The sequence below is a fragment of the Equus przewalskii genome, chromosome 10 (genome assembly GCF_037783145.1).
Source record: "Equus przewalskii isolate Varuska chromosome 10, EquPr2, whole genome shotgun sequence".
NCBI lineage: Eukaryota > Metazoa > Chordata > Mammalia > Perissodactyla > Equidae > Equus > Equus przewalskii.
Genome location: NC_091840.1, coordinates 19730954 through 19753047, shown reverse-complemented (window position 1 = coordinate 19753047; position 22094 = coordinate 19730954). Strand labels below are relative to the sequence as shown.

The following is a 22094-nucleotide window of genomic DNA, read 5'->3' as shown; positions in this document are numbered from 1 at the left end:
AGGTGATGGTAAGCCCTTGATAGGTTTCAAATTGGGGGTGACAAGATTGGATTTCTGTGTGTGCATGATTGTTCTAGAGGATGGACTTTGAGGAGCTTCAGCTCAGAGGGAGGGAGAGCTATCCGAGACTCTAATTCAAGTGAAAGCCGTTGACAGCCTGAACAAAGGCAATGCTGGGGGAAGACAAAGAATGCAGTGGATATACGAAATAGCTACACAGGAAGTGAAAGGGGCAGGACTAGGTGACTGATTGGTTCTGCAAAGCGAAGAGGTTAGTACCAAGGAGATGTCCCAGGTTTCTGCTATGAGTGAATGGGTAGGTTGTGGTGTTGCCAACTGAAACAGACGATTCCGAATGCAAGCAGAGGAGCCAGCCTATCTGGGGGAATAGAGACTCCCTTTCAGCTATTTTGAGTTTGAGGGGCCTGTAGTCATCAGATGGCAAAGGGCAGTAGACAGAAGACTATGAAAACTTAAGCTCCCAGATCCGGGTAGGGGAGTGTGGGCCTGGTGCCAGAATGCCAGGATCCAAATCCCAGTGTCATCACTGGAGTAGTCAGTTCCACAAGATGGTACAGCAGTGACAAATGACCCCCAAATCCCAGTGGCCTACACAACACATTTTTATATCCTCACTGGTATACATGAAGCTTGTGGGTCAGCTTTGGCTTTGCTCCACGTCTTTCTCATTCTTGAACCCAGGCCAGTGGTGGAACCTCCATCTCAGCCTGGTGCAGGGAAAAGCACAACAGCAGAGCCACACGATGACTCTAAAACTTCTGCATAGACAGGGCACCTGGCACTTTCGCTCACATTCCATTGGCCAAAGCAGGTCACACGGACAAGCCTGAAGTCAATGAGGTGGGAAGGATACCACGGGAGGTCCAGCATGTGGCAGTGGTCAGGGAGCAAATTCCCCTAGTGGAGAGGGAAGAAAGTAATTGGGCCCAATCATACATTCTACCACTAATTGGCTATAAAATCTTAGGGGCTTACTCAACTTCTCTCTGATTTGGTTACCTCATCTGTAAGACAGGAAGAGCAGTACTACGTGTTAAGATTGTTAAGAGAATTAACCTAGTTCTTACGTGTAAAACACTTCGAAGAGCGCCCAACACAAACACTGTGTAAATGAAGGTGGATGGAGGGGAGGGGGCGGGGGAGTTCGTGTTTAATGGGCACAGAGTTTCAGTTTGGGAAGATGACAAAGTTCTAGAGACGGACAGTGCCAGTGGTTGCACAATGTGAAAGTGCTTAATGCCAAAGAACGTACACTTAAAAATGGGTAAAATTTTATGTTATGTATATTTTACCGCAATAAAAAAAAATATAGGTATGTGGGATCATCTGGGGAGAGGCTGAAGAGGGGGAAAGGCAGAGGGCAGAACGAGGAAACCTTGGGAACCAGCAGTGAGGGCAAAAGCATTGAGAAACGGGCTTGCATGGCAGACAGAGAAGGAACGTTCTGGAGACAAGGAAAATCAGGAGAGGTTGATGTCCCTTGAAGCCACAGGAGCCGAGGTAGGAGGGAGTGTTGCAGTGCCTGAGGGTGTCATTTTTTCTTGGCTTTGAGCCCAAGCCTTCCCTTTGGCACCTTGACTTTCGTGGATCTGCTTTACTCTACCAGCACCTCATGATGTCATTTCTGGTCCCTGCCCACCCTAGGCCCAGACTGCCTCGGTGCCACATCCTGGGTAGCTCTCCTCTCCTGGCTCCCTCCTTCCCCTCTCTCTAGCCAGTTCTGTTCTATCCATTGTTAACATTTTGGTGTGACAAGTTTTTTTAATTAAAAAGGCAGAATTGGGGACATTTTTTCTTGTGTCATTTTTATTACTATTGGTGTATATTGTTTTATCCTGAAAAACAAAACTCTCCAAACTTTGAATTTAAAAATTAGGCACGATTACTTTACGGTCAAGATTCCTTTATTAACAAAAGAGTTCATCTTTTTTTTCTTTACGGAGCTCAGACTATAAGCCATAGGTTAGCAAAACTGAAAGATAAATTTGACAACGGGAAAAGAAGACAATGCAGCTGCATGGGAGGAAAGACTTTTTTTGACAATGACTACATTTGCACCCCCACATTTTGAAGAACATAAAGGGGGATACCTTATTCTAGATGATTTCTTCCCTTTTTTCATTGCTTCTAGAAACTGGCTGATCATCACTTGAGCAAGAGAGGATTGCACACAGAGCTGTTGTTCTCAGCTTTGCAAGGAACAAAGCCTGGGAACTTGGCTTTTTTATGGATTTTATTTCTCCGAGAGTTTTCTTACTAAGTGACTTGACCTTGCACGGTTAATTTGATGTAATCTTAAGAAAACATATGAAGTATGCTTTAGAAAAAGTTACACACGCTCTAACCAGCCATCTTATTTGGCAATCATTTTCCACGGCGTTTGTCCTTTCGGGATGGGACGGTGGGGTCCTTTTTACACGTGAATGTTGAAATCTACATACAAGAGCTCCAAACTCCTGCTGACCTCCTCTGCGGCACCGCTGGTACTGAGAGACAGAGCACTGAGGCCGGCAGGGGGGTCTCCCCCGAGGTCTCAGTCACCCCAGGCTGTTTGGCCATCAGTCCTGGAGTGTCACGCCAGAGGATCTGGGCAGTCCACACACACAAACTTAGCAGCTCCTCCCATAATATCAGCATTTGTGAAACACATAGGAGGGGCTCAGATGCATCCGGTGGAGAAGGAGGGACTGCTTGCTTGTCCCCGTTTGCAGTCAGAGTCCTTTGAAAGCACAGGACACTGCAGCGGGAGAACCTTCCTCTTCAGGGTTCCATGGCTCTAGTATCCTCTCTCCATTCTCAGAACACAGGGGACACTCTCCAGCCCTCAACTCAACAATGTGAGCCCCTGGATAGGTTTTCAATTCAGAAATTGCGGATTGAAAAGGAACAGCTGCTCTGTTGTTCTGGGGTGCTGCTCAATAGTCCCAGTTGTGTCCCTGAATTGATCCTGAAGAAGAAGGTGCTTTCCTGGGTCCATCCTCCCCCACCCAGCCAAGCCAGTGTGAACGGGCCCGTGTGGGCCACAGAGACTTACACCAGGCTGCTTTTCTGATTGTCTTCTTCCAGCCACTGCTCATAAACTTGCCCACTGAGCCAACAAATTTGGAGACAGGGACTGTTTCTGATTTGCAGCAGCTGAGTTTCTGTCCCCAACCTTCCTCACACTGATTTCCCCTGGGGTTTTAGGAGAACCGAGGCCGCCGCAAGCCTCAGATATAGAGCCCGGAAAGGAAGGGTGGTCTAGGGTGTGTGTGTGTCTCAGTCACTTCCTTTCTTTTGGAGCATTTTCACGAGTCGCCAGCTGGTCCCAAGGCTCCTCTCCCAGCGGGTCAGGTGGTGTCCAGACCTGGCGGAGGCCTGGCTGGTGCAGGAGAAAGGTGGCAGGAGGAGGTGTGGGTAGTGGCCAAGAGACCCTGAGAAGCGGTGTCCCTGGAGCTGTTCTCCGGATTCACTCGGGTCCAGTCAGGCCACTGTGTGATTTCATGAGAAGCATGGGAAGCAAAGACTCTGGGGAAGGGGTGCTAAGACACAGCAACGATGGACAGAACTTTCTGGGAAACTTCAAGGCTCCCAGGAGCACTGGGCAGCTTCATATCCAAGAGTCACTGCGAGATGTAAGGAGGCTGTCCTGGGGTGGGAGAAGGTGAAGCTGGGATTGGGGGAGGGGAGGTGGGCAGGGGGCTCAGTCCTCAGTCCTTTATTCTCCATGGAGACTCTCACTCTGAACTTGGAGAGGCTGCAGAGTCCCCATCCTCGGGGTCCTGCCCATGGGGGGAGATGGGCTGACCCCCCTTCACACGCTTCCACTTCATTCTTCGGTTCTGGAACCACACTTTGACCTGACGGAGGAAACAAAGGAGCCCAGTCACTTCAATGCAGGTGAGACCAGCTTCCCACATTGATGCTCAAGCTAGCCAGGGTGCAGCTGCAGCGACCTCAGTTCGAATCTCTGCTTGCCCCCCCTCACTTCTCCAAAGGCTCCAAGAATTGAGACCAAAGGAGGACACACCAATCTGCCCAGAGGCCTGTCTTGTGTCTCCAGATGCAGAAAGGCCGACAGACCTGGGAACGGTTCTATAAGTCACTCTGCATGGGCCCCACCCCCTCTCAGATGCCCTCCCCCCCCATCCTGTGCAACACCCCTTCCCTCTGGCTTCTATTACCCAAGGGTCTGGGAGCAGAGGATCACCAGCCTCATCCTTAGGCACATTTACAAAGCACCTTTCAGCTCAGACAGCTCTGGTCTGCACATTCTCTCATCTGAGCGTCTGCATTACTGCAGGGTGGGGTTATGACCCTGTTTTACAGATGGAGACCCAGAGAGGTTAGGAGACACGTCCCAGAGGTCACAGGGCTAGGAAGCGGTAGAGGCAGGATTTGAATGGAAGTCTTCGGATTCTAGATCCTCACTCTGGCAGAGTGCTTCAGCAACTACAAGCTGCTATCAGCTGTTATTATCATATTATTTTACTCCACGTCAGAGCATGGGTGTGGGTGGAGTGCTCTGAAGGAAAGCCCCAAACAAAGGGCTAGGAAGTTTCTCTGAGTGCGCCCAGGAACCAGCTGCACATCCGAGTCACCTGGAGGACTTATCAGAAACACAGATTCCCAGTCTCACTCATTATCACAGCAAAACCCCTCCCTGGAGCTCTGGAATCTGATTTTAAATCTGCATTTAAAGACCTAGGCAATTCCAATGCACAGTCAAGTTTGGGAGTAATGAGATCAGAAGGTCCAACCCTGGCTGCACATGAGAATCATCTGGGGGACCTTTGAAAAGTTCTGAAGCCTGGACTCCATCCCGGACCAATGAAAACAATCTCTAGGTGTGGAGCCCAGACATCAGTGTTCCTAAAATCTCCGAAGGTGGTTCTCAGGTACAGCCACAGCTGGGAACCACTGGACTGCGTGGAGGGAGAAGATTCAGGGAGGGGTGGTGGGAAGGGAAGGGGATGAGAAAGCGGAGGAAAGAAGGGCTGGCCAGAATTGAGGGGACCCCCTGGGCCACACCTGGCGCTCGGAGAGGTCCAGGTTCACAGCGATCTCGTATCTCCGGAGCCGGGTCAGGTAGTTATGGTGCGCGAACTCAGCCTCCAGCTCCCGAAGCTGCTCCTTGGTGAAGGCCGTCCTCTCCTTGCGGGCCTTGCTGCCGCCCTCCACTCTCGCTCGGTTCTCCTGGTTGTCTGGGGAGAGAGGGCCCCAAATGGGAAGATGTGAGCGTAGGGGCCTCGGTTCCCTTTTGTCCTCAAGCAGCACGGCAGCCTTTCCCTGTCTGTCTGATTTTTAAAGGATGCTAAGAAAGAATCCACATTGTCCCTTTATCATTCCTTCTAGTGTCTTAACTCCCTGAGAATTGGGTAGTTTTTTTGGTTCCTAAACTTAGGCGCCCCTCCAATTTTTTTTTTATGAGGAAGATTGTCCCTGAGCTAACACCTGTGCCCATTTTCCTCTATTTTGTGTGTGGGATGCTGCCACAGCATGGCTTGATGAGTGGTATGTAGGTCCACGCCTGGGATTGGAACCTGCAAACCCCGGGCTGCTGAAGTGGAGCATGCAAACTTAACCACTACAACACCGGCTGGTCCCTCCCCAATTTTTTTAATTCCCAAAGCACAAGAAGCTGCCCTTGGCTATTTAATGGTCTCTACCCCGCAGCTGGATGTTATTAGTGGCTGTAAGCTTGCGGGGCAAGATGCTCTGAAACAGAGGTTCTCTGTCATCAGCGACATCAGTATCACCTGGGAACTGTTAGAAAAGCAAATACTGGGGCCTCACCCAGAACTACTGAATGAGACGCTCTGGGAGTGGGGCCCCACGATGTGTTTTAACAAGCCCTCCAGATGATTCTGACGCGCGTCAGGTTTACAAACCACTGCTCTAAGACCTTGCTATTCAAAGGGTGCTCGGCGGCAGCAGCACGGCAGGAGCTGGTCAGACTCGAAGGATGTCAGGCCCCACCCCAGACCTACTGAAGCAGAATCTGCTTCTAAGAAGATGGCCCCGGGAGCAGCGTGCAGGTATAAATTGAGAAGTGCTGCTTTAAGCGTCTTTTCCCCCTCTGACACCGAGAGGGGCCTGGAAAGCTCATCTATGAAGGAGGCTCTGAGTTAGACACAGCAGGGGCTCAATCATAACTGCTAACAGGGGTGCAGGGACCACGCCCCCTAGTCGGATTAGCCACTTGATCCTCAAAATAACCCAACCAGGCGAGTTCCAGTGTCAGCCCTATTATATAGACCAGGAAACTAAGCACGGAGAAGTTAAGCAAGTTGGCCACGTTCATCCAGCCAGTGAGTGGCTGAGGCGGGAATCAAACCCAGGCAGTTTGACTCACATACTGTTCACACGAAATACGTGTAGGAAGGGTTTACAAACTGTCAAGCGCTGTACAAACAAAAGGGACTGTACCTTACCTGCTGAGCAGGGTCTACTCTACGTTCCCTTTGGTGGTGGTGGGTGGAGAGGCCACAGGAAGGAGACCCACACACCTACGTTTAACAATGCGCGCCAGGTGTCCGCCGGATGGCTGAAGGACCCGCCCTTCACGCGCGGCGCTACCAGTTGGAGACGTTCCCCTCACTGTCCTTGTTTTACAGACATGGAGGCCGTGGGACTGCCGCATGCTTTAGGGTTGCGTGTGTTCTGGGGGAGACTCTGCTCTCAGAGGCCGAGTCTAAACTGACCCGGTTTTACACCTTAGACTGGTATGGGGCGTATGGCGGGGAAGCCGCCCACAGTCCCCGCTAAGCAGCCAAATTGCGGGGCGGGCTGGGCATGTGGAGACCCTCGTCGCCCTCGAGTTCCAGTTGGGAACTTCGGCCCGCCGGTCCCTTCTTAGCACCTCCTTCTCCCGCTTTCGCTCGCTCGTTTGTCAGTTTCCACGTCCCCCGCCGCCTGGGGCTCCCTGCGCTGGGAGGGAAGAGCAGCGGGCGCCGCCCGCCCGGGAGCCCGAGCGGCCCGCCTGCCGGGTGCGCCCGGGGCCAGAAGGGGGCGAGTGCTCGGCCTGGGCGGCCTGCCCGGCGGCCTCTGGCTCGCGGCCCGAGAAGGCCGGCCCGGGCCCCTTCGGAAGCGCGAGCGTGGGCTGGAGGGAAGGACGCGCAGCCCCGGGCCGGCGCCCCCAGGAGTCCGCCGGTCCCGGCACGCGGGCCCGGGAGGGAGGGGCGGTCACGCAGCGGATGGACGGCCTTCCCGGAGCACAGTCCGGCGCGCGAGCCGAGAGAGAGGCCAGGAAGCCCGCTCATACCCAGCCCTTCCTGTCCCGGGGCTCAGAGCGGTTCCCAGCCCTTCCCTTGAATGGCGGAGGGATGAAAACCTAGCGGACTTGTGCCGAAGTTTGACTCCTGGACCTCCTCGCTGGAGCCTTTCAACAAGTCACTGAACGTCTCTGGGCTTCAGTCGTCTCATCAAGAAATTGGGAAAAACAGAGCACCTACCTCCCAAGGGTTATTGGGAAGACTGGATGAGCTAATGTGTGTGGAAAATGGTTTCAAAACTTTAAAGTTCTGAACAAATATAAAATATTCTTCAACTCCAGAGATGCCATCTGCGGGGCGGGAACAGTAACAGCTGGTGTTTCTTGAGGGCGTCTCTGCTCAGATTCAGTCACTGCTTCAAAACTCCCCACACAACAGCCCCACACAGCCTTAGGAGTACGTTATCATCCCCGTTAGCACTGTCATGTGGATTCGTGTGGTAATTTGATTAACAGCTTTCTCTCTCCCCCCAGGGACACAACTGCTTTTTCTCACTTGCTACTGTACCTGGCACATAGGAGTTACTTGCTAAATCCTTCTCAGTATCCAGAGGAGGAGGCAGCCTCAGAGAGGCCCAGGAACTTGCCTGGTGTGCTAGGCAGCTTTTAAGCAGCAGAACTGAGATTCGAACCCAGATCCACCTGTGTAGGGCATGGCGGTCAGCCCTGGCATGGGGGTCTCCATCTTGCATCTGGCCGGCCTGGGGCTGGACCTGGACCAAGCAGCTGTGCTTGTCTCTGCCTCCAGGGCTCCTGGGGGCCCTGTCTCTGGGTGATAGCCGCACCCACCCTCCCGTTCTCCCAGGCCTGCTTAGGTGTGCCCAGGTGCCCTATAGAATCCCCGAAAACAATCCCCCCGCCATCACCACGTGCACACACAGTCCTGCACATAATCTTGCCAAGAGAGAAGAGGGGAGATCGCGAGAGGAGCCCTCTGGAGCTGGTCTTGGACTGATTATGTGGGCAGCTGACCACTGTCAACCGAGAAGAGGAAATAGGACAAAGAAGCTTTAGCCGGGAGCTGAGTGTCTCACCACCGTGCAACCCTTGGGCAGCACCCACGAGGGGAGGTTGGATACGGCATTAGGACGTCGCTTGTTCCTCATCTGCCTCCCAGAGGGGGAGGAACTGCCATCACTGTTAGAGGTGACAAAAGGGCCAGACAGACAGCAAGCCAGTTATGAAAAATGAAGTGGAAGATGTGGTTCTCTTTGTTCTGCAAACTTTGCATCAAGATAGAAAAAGAAAGACAAAGAAAAAGTAGGAGCACTTTATGCCATTTGTGTCAGGGGGTGTTCAGTCCGCCGGCTCACGTGCACAGTTCACGTGCACAGTTCACGTGCACATTGTCCCCAAGAGGGTTTGATCCCAGGAGAGGACACCCCTGTTGGGGAGCCTCTTTCCTTTCTCTGGGCCTCAGTTTCCCCATGTATAGAAGATGGGATTGGGCTGGATCTTTCCCCTAGGGAGCTGGTGTCAGAGTTGTTTCCCAATACACAGCCCTGACACCCTCTTCTCCTCTCACTACTCCCTCTTCTGTTGAGAACCCCTGGCCTTGAACCTGAGGCCCCTTCTAGCAAATATTCTTGTCTTGGCCCCTAGTTCCTCCCTTCATTCAGATCTGGGGTTTGCTGTGCGATCTGCCCCAATGCAGTCCGCAGCCTTCCCAGCAGCCTCAGCCCAAAGATAAGGGCTGTGCTGGGGAATTTCTCTCCCTCTGACATGCAAAGCTCCCCGCCTCCAGCTGAGTAGAGGGGAGTTGTGTTTGCAGAGGTGTCTGAGGACCTTTTGGCGAGCCTAGGCCTTACCTGGCTCCAAGGAAGAGCTCTCTGACCTTGGGCAAGTCTCTTAAGTTCTCTAAGCCTCAGTTTCCTCATTTGTAAAACGAGAATAGCTACACCCACTGTGGTCAGAGGCTGTTGAGAAGGCAAAAGGAGGTGGGGAACATGTGTTGACACCCAGCATCTTGCCTGCACACTGCTGAGACTCCCTTGAAAGAACCATTGGAAGAGGTTCTACTGGAGATGACATTGGCAAGATGATTCATAGGCAGAGATTAGAAAAGATGCTCCTCAAGGTGCCATGTCTCCAGAGCTGTGTGAAAGGGATGCCTTTTAAATGTCTGACCTTTTAAGTATTTTCCCTTCCACGCTGCTTTTCTATGTTGTTGCTTGGATCTGTGTCTCTGTCTGCTATCGGCCACCGTTGCTTCAGCCTCCTGGGGTGGGAGGACATCATTCCAGGCACAGTAACCAACAGCCATCAGAATCACAAATTGGTCCTTCTGGTCCTGCTTCTCTCTCAGGGGTAGCAGGTTCCTCTTCCAGGACTGCACTGGGCGGCGGCTGGCACTCAGCTGGCTGCCTCTGTGGTTGAGGAGCCACTCCGCTCCAGGCCCTGCACAACCCTCAGAGCAGCAGGACCATGATGGAACAGTCGACGGTGCCCAGCGAAATGCAAACAGGATGCGTGTGTGTGATTGTGGTTTCCACCATGAGTTTTCACACCATCCAAAGTAAATTATTTCATCAATAGCTGTCATGTTTGGCAGGCCTTCCTAAAGTTAGCAGACAGCTTTATCGGAGCCGCAAGGAGGTCCAGACAGACCCTGGGGAGCTGCCTTTCTGGAGTTCTGTATCCCTACTCCCCAGCTCTTAGCCATTTTACATAAATTTCTATCCAAGACCAGTTAGAAAGCCGTATGCCCTGTATTCAAATAGCACTTTGCAGTTGACAATGGATTTCCTTCCCCCAGAGAGAACCTGCTTTTGGGCTTTCATATATCCTACAGAACCACAGACTAGTAGAGCCGGACGGGGGCTTAGAGATGATCTAATGCCACCTTTTCCTTTCACAGGTGAGCAGAGAGAAGGTAAGAGACTCGCCAAAAGACACACGGCAAATTAGTGGCAGAATCAGATCTAGAACCCAGATTTCCTTAATAGGAAGCTATTTCCACACTATTAGGCTGCTTCCTATTGTATCCTCTTATTTATTCTGTGAGGTAGGTAAGGTACACATTAGCCCACTGAACTGATGAAGAAATTAAGACCCTGGGACCAGTCCAGGGCTATAGCCACCATGTCACACTGCCCTGTGGGGACAATGAGCACGGAGGCTGTGCCTACTTCAGGGATGGCACCTGTGTCTGGGCCCAGGTCAGTCTCCCTGGAACTGTCCAGGGAGGGAGGCCGGAGGAGATGTTTGGGGCATGATGTCAGTAGATGAGACCTTGGCAAACCCACTGAAAACGGTGTCTGTGGCTTCCTGGGCTGTCACAATAAAGACCTTTGTTGTCTTCATTAGTTCTCATATTTTCAACCTCAGAAGGAGGAGTCAAAATGCATCAAAATAGACAAGACCTGGATGGAGCCAGCTCAAGACCAGCTGGGCGTTCGCATCCCTGGCTTCCTGGGATTGGCCTGCCTTTCTCATTGGGCCCCACTCACCTCAGTGTTGGGCCCTTCCCCTCTCCTACAGGTGCCTAACAAGACATGCTAGGGCTCCCTGCCTCTTTGAGGAGCCCAGCAGTGGGACGGGGGATTCAGGGTATGTTTTCCGGGAGAGAAGCAGATTCTTCTGGAATGGGAGTGCCTGGTGCTAGAGTAGTCTTTGCTGAGTCCCAGGTGGGGTGGGGCAGTGAGGGTGGGCGGTGGTGAGGGAGGGGGGAACAGACTGGGCCATGAGATGGGGTGTGGGGACCTCGGCGGGGGGTCAGGCGGGGGAAGCAGAGAAGTGGAGGGGGAAGGGAGGCAGTGGAAATGAGCGGTGGGAGCAGCAGCAAGCCTCCAAGATGGGTTGGGGGAGGTATGGGCACACTGGGCTTTGTTTGTGTTTATAAGTTCCAGATGTCGCCCTCAGCTGTCACCAAAGGAAGTGTGGGCTTCAGGACCCAGGCCCCACCCTTCTTACTGTTCTATCACCGCATTTAAGGAAAACAGGGGAAAACATGAAATATAAAAGGCTGGGGTGGGGGCTCGGGGAGGAATTCTGGCAGAGGCCAGGGGAACCTGATTTGGTGAGCAGAGAGGGCGCTGGGGAGGGGGCTGGCTCCGGGGGTCTGCAGGGGCCTCAGGTCCTGCCCCTCACAGAGCATGGGCTGCTTGGCCTCTGGCATCGTCCCCACCTCCTGGGCCCAGGTGCCCTGATTTAGTCAAGCTAGAGTTGTTCTTTCTCCAGAACTTGCAGACAGTATCTGGGGGTTGGGGAAGCTGAGCAGGCCCAGGCCCACGGCTTGTGCTGATGCCTCTCAGTGCAGACAACGGCCAAGGTCTGGGGTCTTGCTCTGGGCCCTGACCTCTGCCTGTCAGAGGAGGAGAGGCAGGAGCTCCAACATGCCCAGAGGGACGGAGTTGTGTCTCCTCCTCCCACACCGGCCACTCTGGACCTAAGGCTTCATCCTCGCTGGGGATTCTGGGTTGAAGTTGGGGTGAGAGGGGCTGCAGCAGGTGTGCACCCCTGAAACTGCACCCTGCCCAGCACCGCAACGATCCTGGGCCAGGGAGCCCACAGGGACAGGCAGGCCTGACTGGCCGCAAGGTTCCCTCTGAGCTCGGGTCACGGCCTACTGGGCTTTGAGCGTGGGTAACCTGGGCTGCAGCCAGGATCAGGGAAGACTTTGAAAAGAGAAGGGTGCTCACTGGTAGGTTTGGGGCAGGTGGGTTGAGAGGTTCTCGAGTGCTGGCTGTGGTCTTTACATCTATGATCTCCTCTAGTCCCACAGCCCCCTTCTGAGGTAGATAGATACCCTTATTCTCACTTCTCAGAGGAGGAGACTGGGATTCAGTGGGGTTTAGGACTCGCTTGAGTTCACACAGCCAGGAAGTTGTGGATCCTGGACTTGAATCAGGTCTGCCCCATTAGCACACTTAACATTAATCTCTCACCCCCGCCCCCATTACTAGGCTGCAGCCCAGCATGGGGGGGGGGGGTGGGGGTGGATATGAGATCACGCAGCGTGGCCCTCAGCATCACGGGGGTGGGGGGTGGATATGAGGTCACGCAGCATGGCCTTCAGCATCACTCCAGTGACTCAGGTGACACTCACTGAGGTCGGCCATTTATTTAGTTATCACCTCCTTTCCTTCTTCCTCTGTCAGACAGCCTGCTTCTTTAGAGATTCCTTCCTAAAACTGTCTCCACTTTCCCCTTCTCTCCCTGTGGGTACAAGGTCAGAATGCAGGGAGCTGCGTGTGTCCAGAGACAATGCTCTATCCGAGTGGAAAAGCTCTAGGAGCCAACGGGACCCCGGGCTAGGAAAGCTCTGAGGCGCACGTCCCTGAGACGCTGCTTTCCCCACAGGGGTTTTTAACTGGAGCATTCGTGCCACTGTTAGAACCTTGTCCCTGTCCCTATACCCCCTCTTTGTGGGCTGAATTTTGCCCCCCGTTAATGTGCTGAAGTCCTCACCCCCAGTACTTCAGAATGTGACTGTATTTGGAGATAGGGCCTTTAAAGAGGTGATTAAGTTAAAATGAGCCCATTAGGGTGGGCCCTATTCCAATCTGACTAGTGTCTTTATAAGAAGAGGACATTAGGACACACAGACAGCAAGGATGCCCATGGACGGAGGAAAGAGCATGTGAGCACGTGGCCAGAAGGCGGCCATTTGCAAGTCAAGGAGAGAAGCCTCAGGAGAAACCAAACCTGCCACTGTCTTGATCTTTAACTTCTAGCTTCCAGAACTGTGAGAAAATAAATATGTGTCATTTAAGCTATCCAGTCTATGGTATTTTGTTACGGTGGCCCCAGCAAACTAAGACACCCCCCATAGGCCGGGCTCAGTGGGCAGAGGGAGTGAGGCCCTGAGGGGTGCCTGGAAGGCTGATGCTAGGCCATAGGAGACCTCTCTAGATTGGTCCTTTCCTCTAGATTGGAGAACACGCCACACATCCATGTGACAGCTGGGCCCTCTAGCTGCCCAGCTGTGGCCGCCTCCCAACTGCCCCACGGTGGTGGGTCCATCTTATTGCCCAGCCACAGCAGCTCCACTTGCTTCCCAGCCGTGGCGGCCTTGGTACTTGGGAGCTGATCCCAGTACCCCGTGGAGGATTCCTGCAGAGTCAGCCCAGCCTGCATGTGGCTGTTTATGTGCCTTTCTGACCCCAGCACTCACACTGACCCTGGGCTGGTTTTCTGATTGAAGTCTGGCTCTCTGCACTTTTTCATGAGTGAGGCTGTAAAAGTGCTGATGCATTTTGCAGTAGAACACCACACATGGCAGAAACGCTTGTGCTGGACGGTGAAGCCACTCTCAGAGAAAGAGAGAAAATGAATGAATAAATGCCAGGCTGCAATAAAGACTATTGACCAGACATTGAATGAGATCCTCCCATGTGAAAAATTTCAGTAGGTGCTAGAGAGATTGCACAGGTAAATCAGATATCATTCCGGCCCTCCAGATACTTCAATTTTAGGGAGAAAGGCAGCCATATGCTTCTATAACTCTGGATGCAAAGCCAACTGTGGTTTGATGCTAAAACAGAGGTGTAAATAAGGCATGCTCCACATGTGTGGAAAGGATTCTCAGACACTCAACAAACTAGGAGTAGAAGGAAATTACCTCAATATAATACAAGCCATATACGAAAAGCCCACAGCCAATATCATACTCAATGGTGAAAAACTGAAAGCCTTTCTCTAAGATCAGGAACTAGGCAAGGATGCCCACTCTCATCACTTCTGTCCAACATAATGCTAGAAGTCCTAGCCAGAGCAATCAGGCAAGAAAAAGAAATAAAAGACATACGAATTGGAAAAGAAGAAGTACAATGACCTCTATTCATAGATGACATGATCTCATATGTGGAAAACCTAAAGATTCCACATAAAACCTCTTAGAACTAATAAATGAATTCAGCAAAGTTGCAGGATACAGAATCAACACACAAAAATCAGTTGTGTTTCTATACACTAACAACAAACATTCTGAAGAATAAAATACTTAGGAATAAACTTGACTAGGGAGGCAAAAGACTTGTACACCGAAAATTACAAAACAGTGCTGAAAGAAATTCAATAAGACACAAGTGAAAGACATCCCATGTTCATGGATTGGAAGACTTAATGTCGTTAAAATGGTCATACTATCCAAATTGATCTACAGATTCAATACAACCCCTACCAAGATCCCAAAGACATTTGCCAAAATAGAAAAAAAAAATCCTAAAATTCACATGAAATCTCAAAGAACCCTGAATAGCCAAAGCAATCTTGAGAAAGAAAAATAAAGTTGGAGGCCTCACACTTTCTGATTTCAAAATACTTTACAAACCTACAGTAATCAAAACAGTATGGTACTGGCATAAAGATAGACATATAGACCAAGGGAACAGAATGGAGAGCCCAGAAATAAACCCTCACGTATATGGTCAAATGATCTTCAACAAAGTTGCCAAGACTACACAATGGGGAGACAACAGTCTGCAACAAATGTTGGGAGCACTGGATCCCCACACGCAAAAGAATGAAGTTAGACCCTCACTTTCCACCATGCGTAAAAGTTAACTCAAAATGCATGAAAGACCTAAATGTTAGACCCATAAAACTCCTAGAGGAAAATATGGGGGAAAAGCTTCATGACATTGGGTTTAGCAATCATTTCTTGGCCATGACACCAAAACCACAGGGAACAAAAGCCAAAAGAGACAAATGGGACTACATCAAACTTAGAAACTTCTATGCAGCAAAGGAAACAATCAACAGAATGGAAAGGCAACCTGCAGAATGGGAGGAAATATTTGCAAACCATATCTCTGATAAAGGGTTAATATCCAGAATATATAAAGAACTCCTAAACGTCAACAATAAAAGTCAAACGATCTAATTAAAAAATGGGCAAAGAACTTGAAAGGACATTTCTCCAAAGAAGGTATACAAATGGCCAAACAAGCATATGAAAAGATGATCAACAACACCAAGCATTAGGAAAATGCAAATCAAAACCACAAGGAGATATCACCTGACATCAGTTCAGAGGGCCACCATCAAAACAAAAAACAAACAGAAAAACACCTCCCCTCCCAACACACACACGCAAAATAAGTGTTGGTGAGGAGATGGAGAAATTGAAACCCTTGTACACTGTTGGTGGGATTACCAAATGGTAGAGCTGCTGTGGAAAGCAGTATGGAGGTTGCTCAAAATATTAAAAATAGAATTACCGTATGAGCCAGCAATCCCACTTCTGGGTATACACCCACAAGAATTCAAAAAGGATCTCCAAGAGATATTTATACACTCGTGTTCACTGCATAATTATTAAGAATAGTGAAGAGGTGGAAGCAACCCAAGTGTCCATCAACAGATGAATGGATAAAGAAAATGTGGTATATACATACAATGGAATATTACTTAGCCTTAAAAAAGAAGGAAATCTTGCCACATGCTACAACACAGGTGAAGCTTGAGGACATTATGCTAAATGAAATAAGCCAGTCACACAAAGGCAAATACTGCATGATTCCACTCATATGAAGTACCTAAAGCAGTCAACGCTTAGAAAGTAGAACGCTGGTTACCAGGCCTGCGGGAGGGAAAAGGGGTGTTGTTGTTCAATGGATATGGACTTTTAGTTTCACAAGTAGAAAAACTTCTGGAGATCTGTGCCACAACAATATGCATATAGTTAACACTATTGTGCCGTACACTTCAAAATGGTTACTACGGTAAAATGTATGTTACATGTTTTTGACCACAATATAAAGAAAGGAGATTTCAAATACAATATGTCCCATGGTAAGAAATCTCAGGAGAACTCCTTTAGGAGGTTTTAAGCTGTATTCAGAAAATCAGCACAGGTTCTAGCAGATCCTATAATTGGAAGCTTAACTATGGCTTTCACTGAAATGATGCTATGTACCAATGGAGTCATAAAAAAAAGAAAGAAAGGATTCTTGGAGGGGGTGGCCTTTGAGCTGGATGTTAAAATAGTAGGACTTCAATAGGCAGAAGAGTGGGGAAAGGGAAGGGTATTCCGAGTGAGGGGGGAGAAAGAGCAGCGTGTTTTTGCAGGGCAAGTAAACTGGTGTGACTTGTGGCGAGGTGAGTGAAGGTGGAGGTGGGAGGGGCGGCCTGGAGGGAGAGCAGGTGGGAAAGGGCGACAGGGGCTGATTTGTGGAGAGTTTTTAAACCTCAGGCGAAAGCGAGAGTTCACGTGTTTGGCAGAGGCAGGCACAGATCAGATCTTGCGGGGAGAAATCCGGGGAAGGACAAGCCCCAGGGAGGCGCACGTGTTAGAGCTGAAGGAGGACGGGACAAAGCGAGTTGGATGAAGGCAGAGCGAGGGCGTGAGCCGCCAGCGGCCGTGCTGAGCCCAGCACAGCGGCTCTCCCAGGCGGCGACCAGATTCCCCCGCAGCCGGGCTGATGCGCAGCCTTCCCTTGAGCCCCGCCAGGAAATCACCGCGAAATCCCTCGTGCCCATAAATTAAAGACGACCACGGTAGCAACAACAGATTGGGGGCAAGCAATAGTGGCCTCGCAGCTGTCCCCGCCAGCAGGGGTTTTTAACACCCCCTACCAGGGGCTGGAGAGAGACAACATCACGCTGTCTCCTAAATCAGCCTTGTGCTGTGAACCAACAGAAGGTCTCAGGGTGGGGGCCTGGGACCCCCGCTTTCCTGGTCGTTTTCTTGAGCAAATCAGCTCCACCTCCAGTGGGAGTGACGCCGAGGCAGCTGGGGCTGGCAGAGGGGAGAGCAGAGAACGTTCCTCTCGAAACAAACTTTGAGTAACTTTCTGTTATTGGAGCCTCAGGGACCAGCCAGGATGAGACACATATGCCAGACACAACTCACCCCTCACCTCTCCAGCAGATCTCTGAGCTCCAAGCTCCTAACTGATGACAACTGGATTTTAGGGCCAACAGTGATTGCGAGAATTTCGGAGATAGTGTATTTGAAATATTCAATTTCATTGACCCCCTAAATATCAGGAGATTTGTCAGACTGTGTGTTCCGAAGGCTGGTTCTGGAAACACGGGCCTAATACCAATCACAGCTGCTATTTATTGAACTCACGTACTAGGCACAGGGTTAATTTCGTGGATCATTGCGTTTAACTTTCACAGAGACTCTATATGGAGGTGCTATTGTTATAGTCCAATTTTACAGCTGGGGAGACAGAGGCTCCAAGAAGTTAAGAACTTTCCCAAAGTCGTGCAGCTAAAAGTTGCAGTGCTGATGCTGGAACCTGTCTGTCTGACTATGAAGCACCACAGAGAACACGTTTCTTTCTTTCTTTCTTTCTTTTTTGAGGAAGATTAGTCCTGAGCTAACATCTGCCACCAATCCTCCTCCTTTGCTGAGGAAGACTGGCCCTGAGCTAACATCCGTGCCCATCTTCCCCTACTTTATATGTGGGACACCTGCCACAGCATGGCTTGTCAAGCGGTGCGTCGGTCCCCACCTGGGATCCGAACCAGCAAACCCCGGGCCGCCGAAGTGGAACATGCGCACGTAACTGCTGCACTACCAGGCTGGTCCCCAAAAATGCCTTTCTGATCAATGCTGGTTAACCCTCCCGAGGTGGCTGATAGGGCCCGGTGAGGCGTGTGAAGCACTCACGTTGGGCACAAAAAGGAAGGGGCACCAAAAACCTCAGAATCAGGAGAAATAGTATTTTAATGCAATGTTTTTAAAAATCAAAATTAATGCAAAAAAATTTATGGAAAAAGAGAGTATCAAAATTTTAAATAGAGAGAGAATCCAACCAGTGACTCAGGATGGGTGGGGTGGGGTGGGGGTTCTCTGTGGGTTTGTCTCTTGTGAACTGAATCCCAGATTCCCGGAGTTGGTTGTGAGCTTGCTCATCCCTTCCCTCTTTCTTTAGGCTCTTACAAAGCTAAGCTTTCCTGCCTTCTTCCCTTCAGCTAAATTCCAGAGGAAGACTCTAGCAACTGAGTGATAGAGATTTCCATGCTGAACAGAGAGTGGGCCTGGAACCCCAGAGAAGGGATGTGAGTCAGCTTGCTGCGCCCTGCCTGGTGCAACTGCTGCCATTGCTGCTGCGACTGAGGGGACCTCAAGGGAGAGCCCGGGGCCCCTCCTGCATGGGAACCTCCGCCAACCAGAGGCTGACTCTGAGGACTGCAGGGCATTCAGCAGAGGGTGTCCGTGTGCCCTTGGGGTGGTCAGATGCCTGGCACGTGAACTTACTCCCTAATGAAGTGCTATGGGCCACTGGCCAAAAGGGAAGATGGCACATTTGGGTCTTGCGGAAACACGAAATGATTTTGCCTAAGCCCAGCTGTTGGCTTTGCCCACGCCTTCCCGAGGCCTTGGCTCCCAGTTCCCTGGAAGGTGGCCGGAGGCAGCCGAGGGAGATGCGGCAGAGACGGAGGAGCCACAGTGGCAGGCGCCACGGAGGGGAGAGCTCTTCAACCAGGCACAGAGCCGAGTCTCTGAGAGCTCCTTGGAGAGAAGAAGCAGAAAGTGCCCGTTCTCAGCAAATCTCCAACGAGGGCTAGGAATAGTTCCGGATTTAACCGGCTGGGGGCTTAAAGGGCCCTTCCACTGAGCAGCCGGGAGGGCTGTGGTCATTATCATGCGCTGTGAACACATGGAGGGGCTTCTTCAAGCGGGGAGACTGAATATTTCAAAATGAGGATTCTGCTTGAAGTCTATCGCAGGATGTGGGCTTTGGGGTCTGAAGTCTGGGGTTTGAGCTCGCTTCTAGGGTGACCAACCATTCCAATTTGCCTGGGGCTAAAAGGGTTTCCTGGGACACTGGACTTCAATGCTAAAACCAGAAAAGTCCTGGGTGAGTTGAGATGCGTGGGTCACTCTATTTGGACCCCATTCTAGCAGTGTTCCCCTCAAACTTTCCCTCTGTCCTTTCCACACAGGTAGAACCGAGATGCTGATAAGACCTGCCATACTCACCTCGAAAACTTCTGAGACTCCAAAGTGCTAACATATGTCTCCCACAGCACCTTGAACCTCTGATCACAGCCTGTCTTCTGCCAGACAGGCCTCTGCAGGCCTCTCCTCCCTCTCACTGTGAGCTCCTTGGGGGAGAGACCACCCTATTCATCTCTGCATCCCCAGAAACTGGGCCAGTGCTTGGCAAAGAGAAGATGCTTGAGAAATCTGTGCCACATGGAAAGTTCCTTGTAAAGCAGAGCACAGAGCGTTCTCATTGGTTGGTTGGCACTGTCATTTTCTGCCTGCCCCTGGTTAGTCCCATGAGGAGGTCCTCCATAGGTTCACACAGACAGATGTTGCCCCTACAGTGGCTGTCAGAAGGACATAGTGGGCAGCGGGGGCAGGAGGCACAGGCACTGCCTTGTTCAGGGCAAAAGGTGCCCGGTGGTGAGAGAAGCCGGAGCCAGCCCCGTGTGAAAACAAGGAAACAGTGGGTCCCCACCACGAAGGGGAGATGGACTCCAGCTGGGCTCCTAACACGCAGGCCAGCTCCATCCTCTGGCTTCTGGGCCTCCAGGGCTGAGCTGGGCTTTACCTGCACGCTGAGGTCCAGAGCTTGCCCTGGCCTGCCTGCCTCCCTGCCTCTCCCCAAGGCTGGTGATCCCTCAAGAGGGCTCCTCAGACAGGTGGTCTTCCCTGGGGGCCACCCAGGCCTTAGCATGCTGATCTGCCCCCTTGGCCTGGGCACGGCCCAGCTGGCCAGGGTGATACCTCATGGTGGTCTGCCCCAAATCTCAGTGCTTCAGCTCCCCCTCCTCCCTTGCCTCTCACATCCCAGCCCTAGCCCTGCTTCTCTGCCGTTAGGGTCCTGGAGGGTCCTGGCTCTCCTTGACCACCTAGGGTCCCGGCCTCAGTCCCAGCCCTCTGAGCCTCCATCTCAGCCGACTCCCCTGGTGAGCAAACCCTGTGGCTCTGGGACTGTTTGGAGCCGGCTGGGGCACGGTGGGGAGAATCGTGATGCAGAGGCAGCCCTTGCCAGCCTGCACCCAGACACTTCACCCCACATGTCCCCAAATCTTTGTGGATCCTGTTTCATTCTCTTGCTGGTACATCCTTCCTCAAGCCCAGGAGTGTTGGGCACACAGACATGGCCCCCATTACCAGAGAATCCTAGAACTCTGAGCAGAAGAAACCCTGAAGTTAATTTGTGCCTTCAGGTAAGTTAGTATTGTTTGCAATTCATGGTCAGAGCAGCTAGGCTCAGAGAGGGCAAACAATCTCCCCAAGGTCACACAGTAAAGGAATGGTCAGCTGTTCCTCAGTTACCTACCTGAACTCTCCTTTTTCCGTCTGGTTGACTTCTTCTCCGTCTCATTGGCAGTGCTCCCAAGGACCTCATAGTCCTCGCCTGGGCCTCCCGTGGCGTCTACCAAGCCTGGGCTGCTGGCCCCCATCTCCCTGGAGCCCCCAGCTGGGCCCGGATTGGGCCTGCGCCGGGCCTCCGAGACAGGGAAGTGCCAGTCGGGGGGCTGTGGAAAGGCGGGGTGCTGCTCAGTGAAGACGCGCTCCTCCCGGGGCAGGCTGTGTGGGGTGGCCGCCAGGCAGGAGGCCGAGAAGTCGGGGTACGCTGCTGTCGCTGTCGCCGGGAAGTCTGGTTTCTGGTGGAAGGAGAACGGGGTCGGCGGGTAGTGGGGGAGCCCAGAGACCCCACTGCCTTCCGACTGGGGATTTCGAAGGCAGCCCCACACAGAGGCAGGGGGGCGGGGGCTCCTCATGCAGCTGCTGGCCACGGGATCCATCTGCCGTCTGCCGCACGCCTCAGTCTTTTCGGTATGATTCTTATACTTTTTATATTAAAGTTTTTTTTAATGGAAAAAAAAATCAAATAAGAGAGAAAAATGTTCAACAGAAAATTCACCCCAGGAACCAAAACCAAAAACAAAACTAGTCTTTCCTTAAAGTACGCACATATGTGGCCAGCTACACATATGCGTGTGCACACACCTATGTCAGACTTCACTCCTGGCTTGCCGTCCCCCGACACACCAGCCTGCCTATTGGGGTCCCCTGTACGTGTATTTGTCGCCGATGACACTAAACATTGTCACTGTCCCGGCCCAGATGCGCCAGCTGAGCGCTCGTCCTGGAGCCCTGCGGAGGGCTGGACCAGGGCTGCCGAGACACACTTTTAAATCCTGCGGTGGGGAGAGAGTGACAAATTTCTGAAGTGAAATGTGAGAGAGGAGAGGGAGGGGTTAACCCGCGCACACACGATCCCCTCCAACCAAAACCCGAGCAGGGAACTATTAATCATCAGAAACCTTATATGCACATCTAATGGGATTTGCAGATGGAGACTTTTAAAGAAACATTGTCTGTATTTTTTTTTTAAGGAGGGAGAGAAGCACACACACACAACTTCTTTAATGTGCCTCCTGTAACACTATGAAGTTATTTTATTGCACTGTTAACAAAATTCCCCGAGTCTTGGATTTGGAAAAAGCCTTAAGTCAGATCCAGAATCCGTCAAGTGCCAAATTCCAGGGAGTGAAGCGGGGAATAAGCGTAAGAGACAAGTTTGCTGATTGCATTTGATTTAAGGGCCCTTCTACCGCTGCTTGCAAAAAAGGAAGGTGGATTAAAGGAAATCTTTTTTTGCAAGTCTCAGTGGCCCACTATGGTCTGTAATATAAAGAAAGACACACTCCAGAAAAAAATGGTTTCTTTCTGCCCAAAGTGACAGACTCACTTTCTCAGTAACTTAAAAAAACAAGCAGATTCTTCCTTCCGCTCTTTAACCCCCAACTTACATGCCAATTAGCCACACTCTTCTCTAGAGGGGTTTCAAGTCATTTTTCTCTGCGGTAAAGGAAAGGCTCTTAGACGAGGTCCTTGAAGTTTCTCCAGGCCTCCCCCTCCCTCCCCCCGGCTCCCTGGCCCCCTAACCTTCACCCACCT

At 51.5% G+C, this 22094-nt stretch overlaps 1 protein-coding gene across 3 annotated transcripts; it reads right to left on the bottom strand.

Annotated features, from left to right (window-relative positions):
- Positions 1-1907: 1907 nt before the first annotated feature.
- On the bottom strand, positions 1908-21372 carry MEOX1 (mesenchyme homeobox 1). 3 transcript variants are annotated; one of them, XM_070561823.1, is made up of 4 exons: positions 21141-21299; positions 20467-20794; positions 5032-5204; positions 1908-3860 (listed from the first exon to the last, which is right to left on the bottom strand). In XM_070561823.1, exons 2-4 carry the CDS (start codon positions 20588-20590, stop codon positions 3738-3740), a joined length of 420 nt encoding a protein of 139 aa, XP_070417924.1. In that variant the 5' UTR covers positions 20591-20794; positions 21141-21299; the 3' UTR covers positions 1908-3737. The 3 variants fall into 3 exon arrangements, with proteins under 3 accessions (XP_070417924.1, XP_008541098.1, XP_008541099.1); XM_008542876.2 differs by having other exon boundaries at positions 20467-21372; XM_008542877.2 differs by lacking the exon at positions 5032-5204 and having other exon boundaries at positions 20467-21332.
- Positions 21373-22094: the final 722 nt, after the last annotated feature.

Coding starts and splice junctions, on each gene's coding strand:
- MEOX1 (XM_008542876.2), bottom strand. CDS start 20,935: ATGGATCCCGTGGCCAGCAGCTGCATGAGGAGCCCCCGCCCCCCTGCC. Junction 5,205..20,466: donor ACGGAAAAAGGAGAGTTCAG/GTAGGTAACTGA, acceptor CTCTCTCCCCAG/ACAACCAGGAGAACCGAGCG. Junction 3,861..5,031: donor TGGACCTCTCCGAGCGCCAG/GTGTGGCCCAGG, acceptor TTCCTCCGTCAG/GTCAAAGTGTGGTTCCAGAA.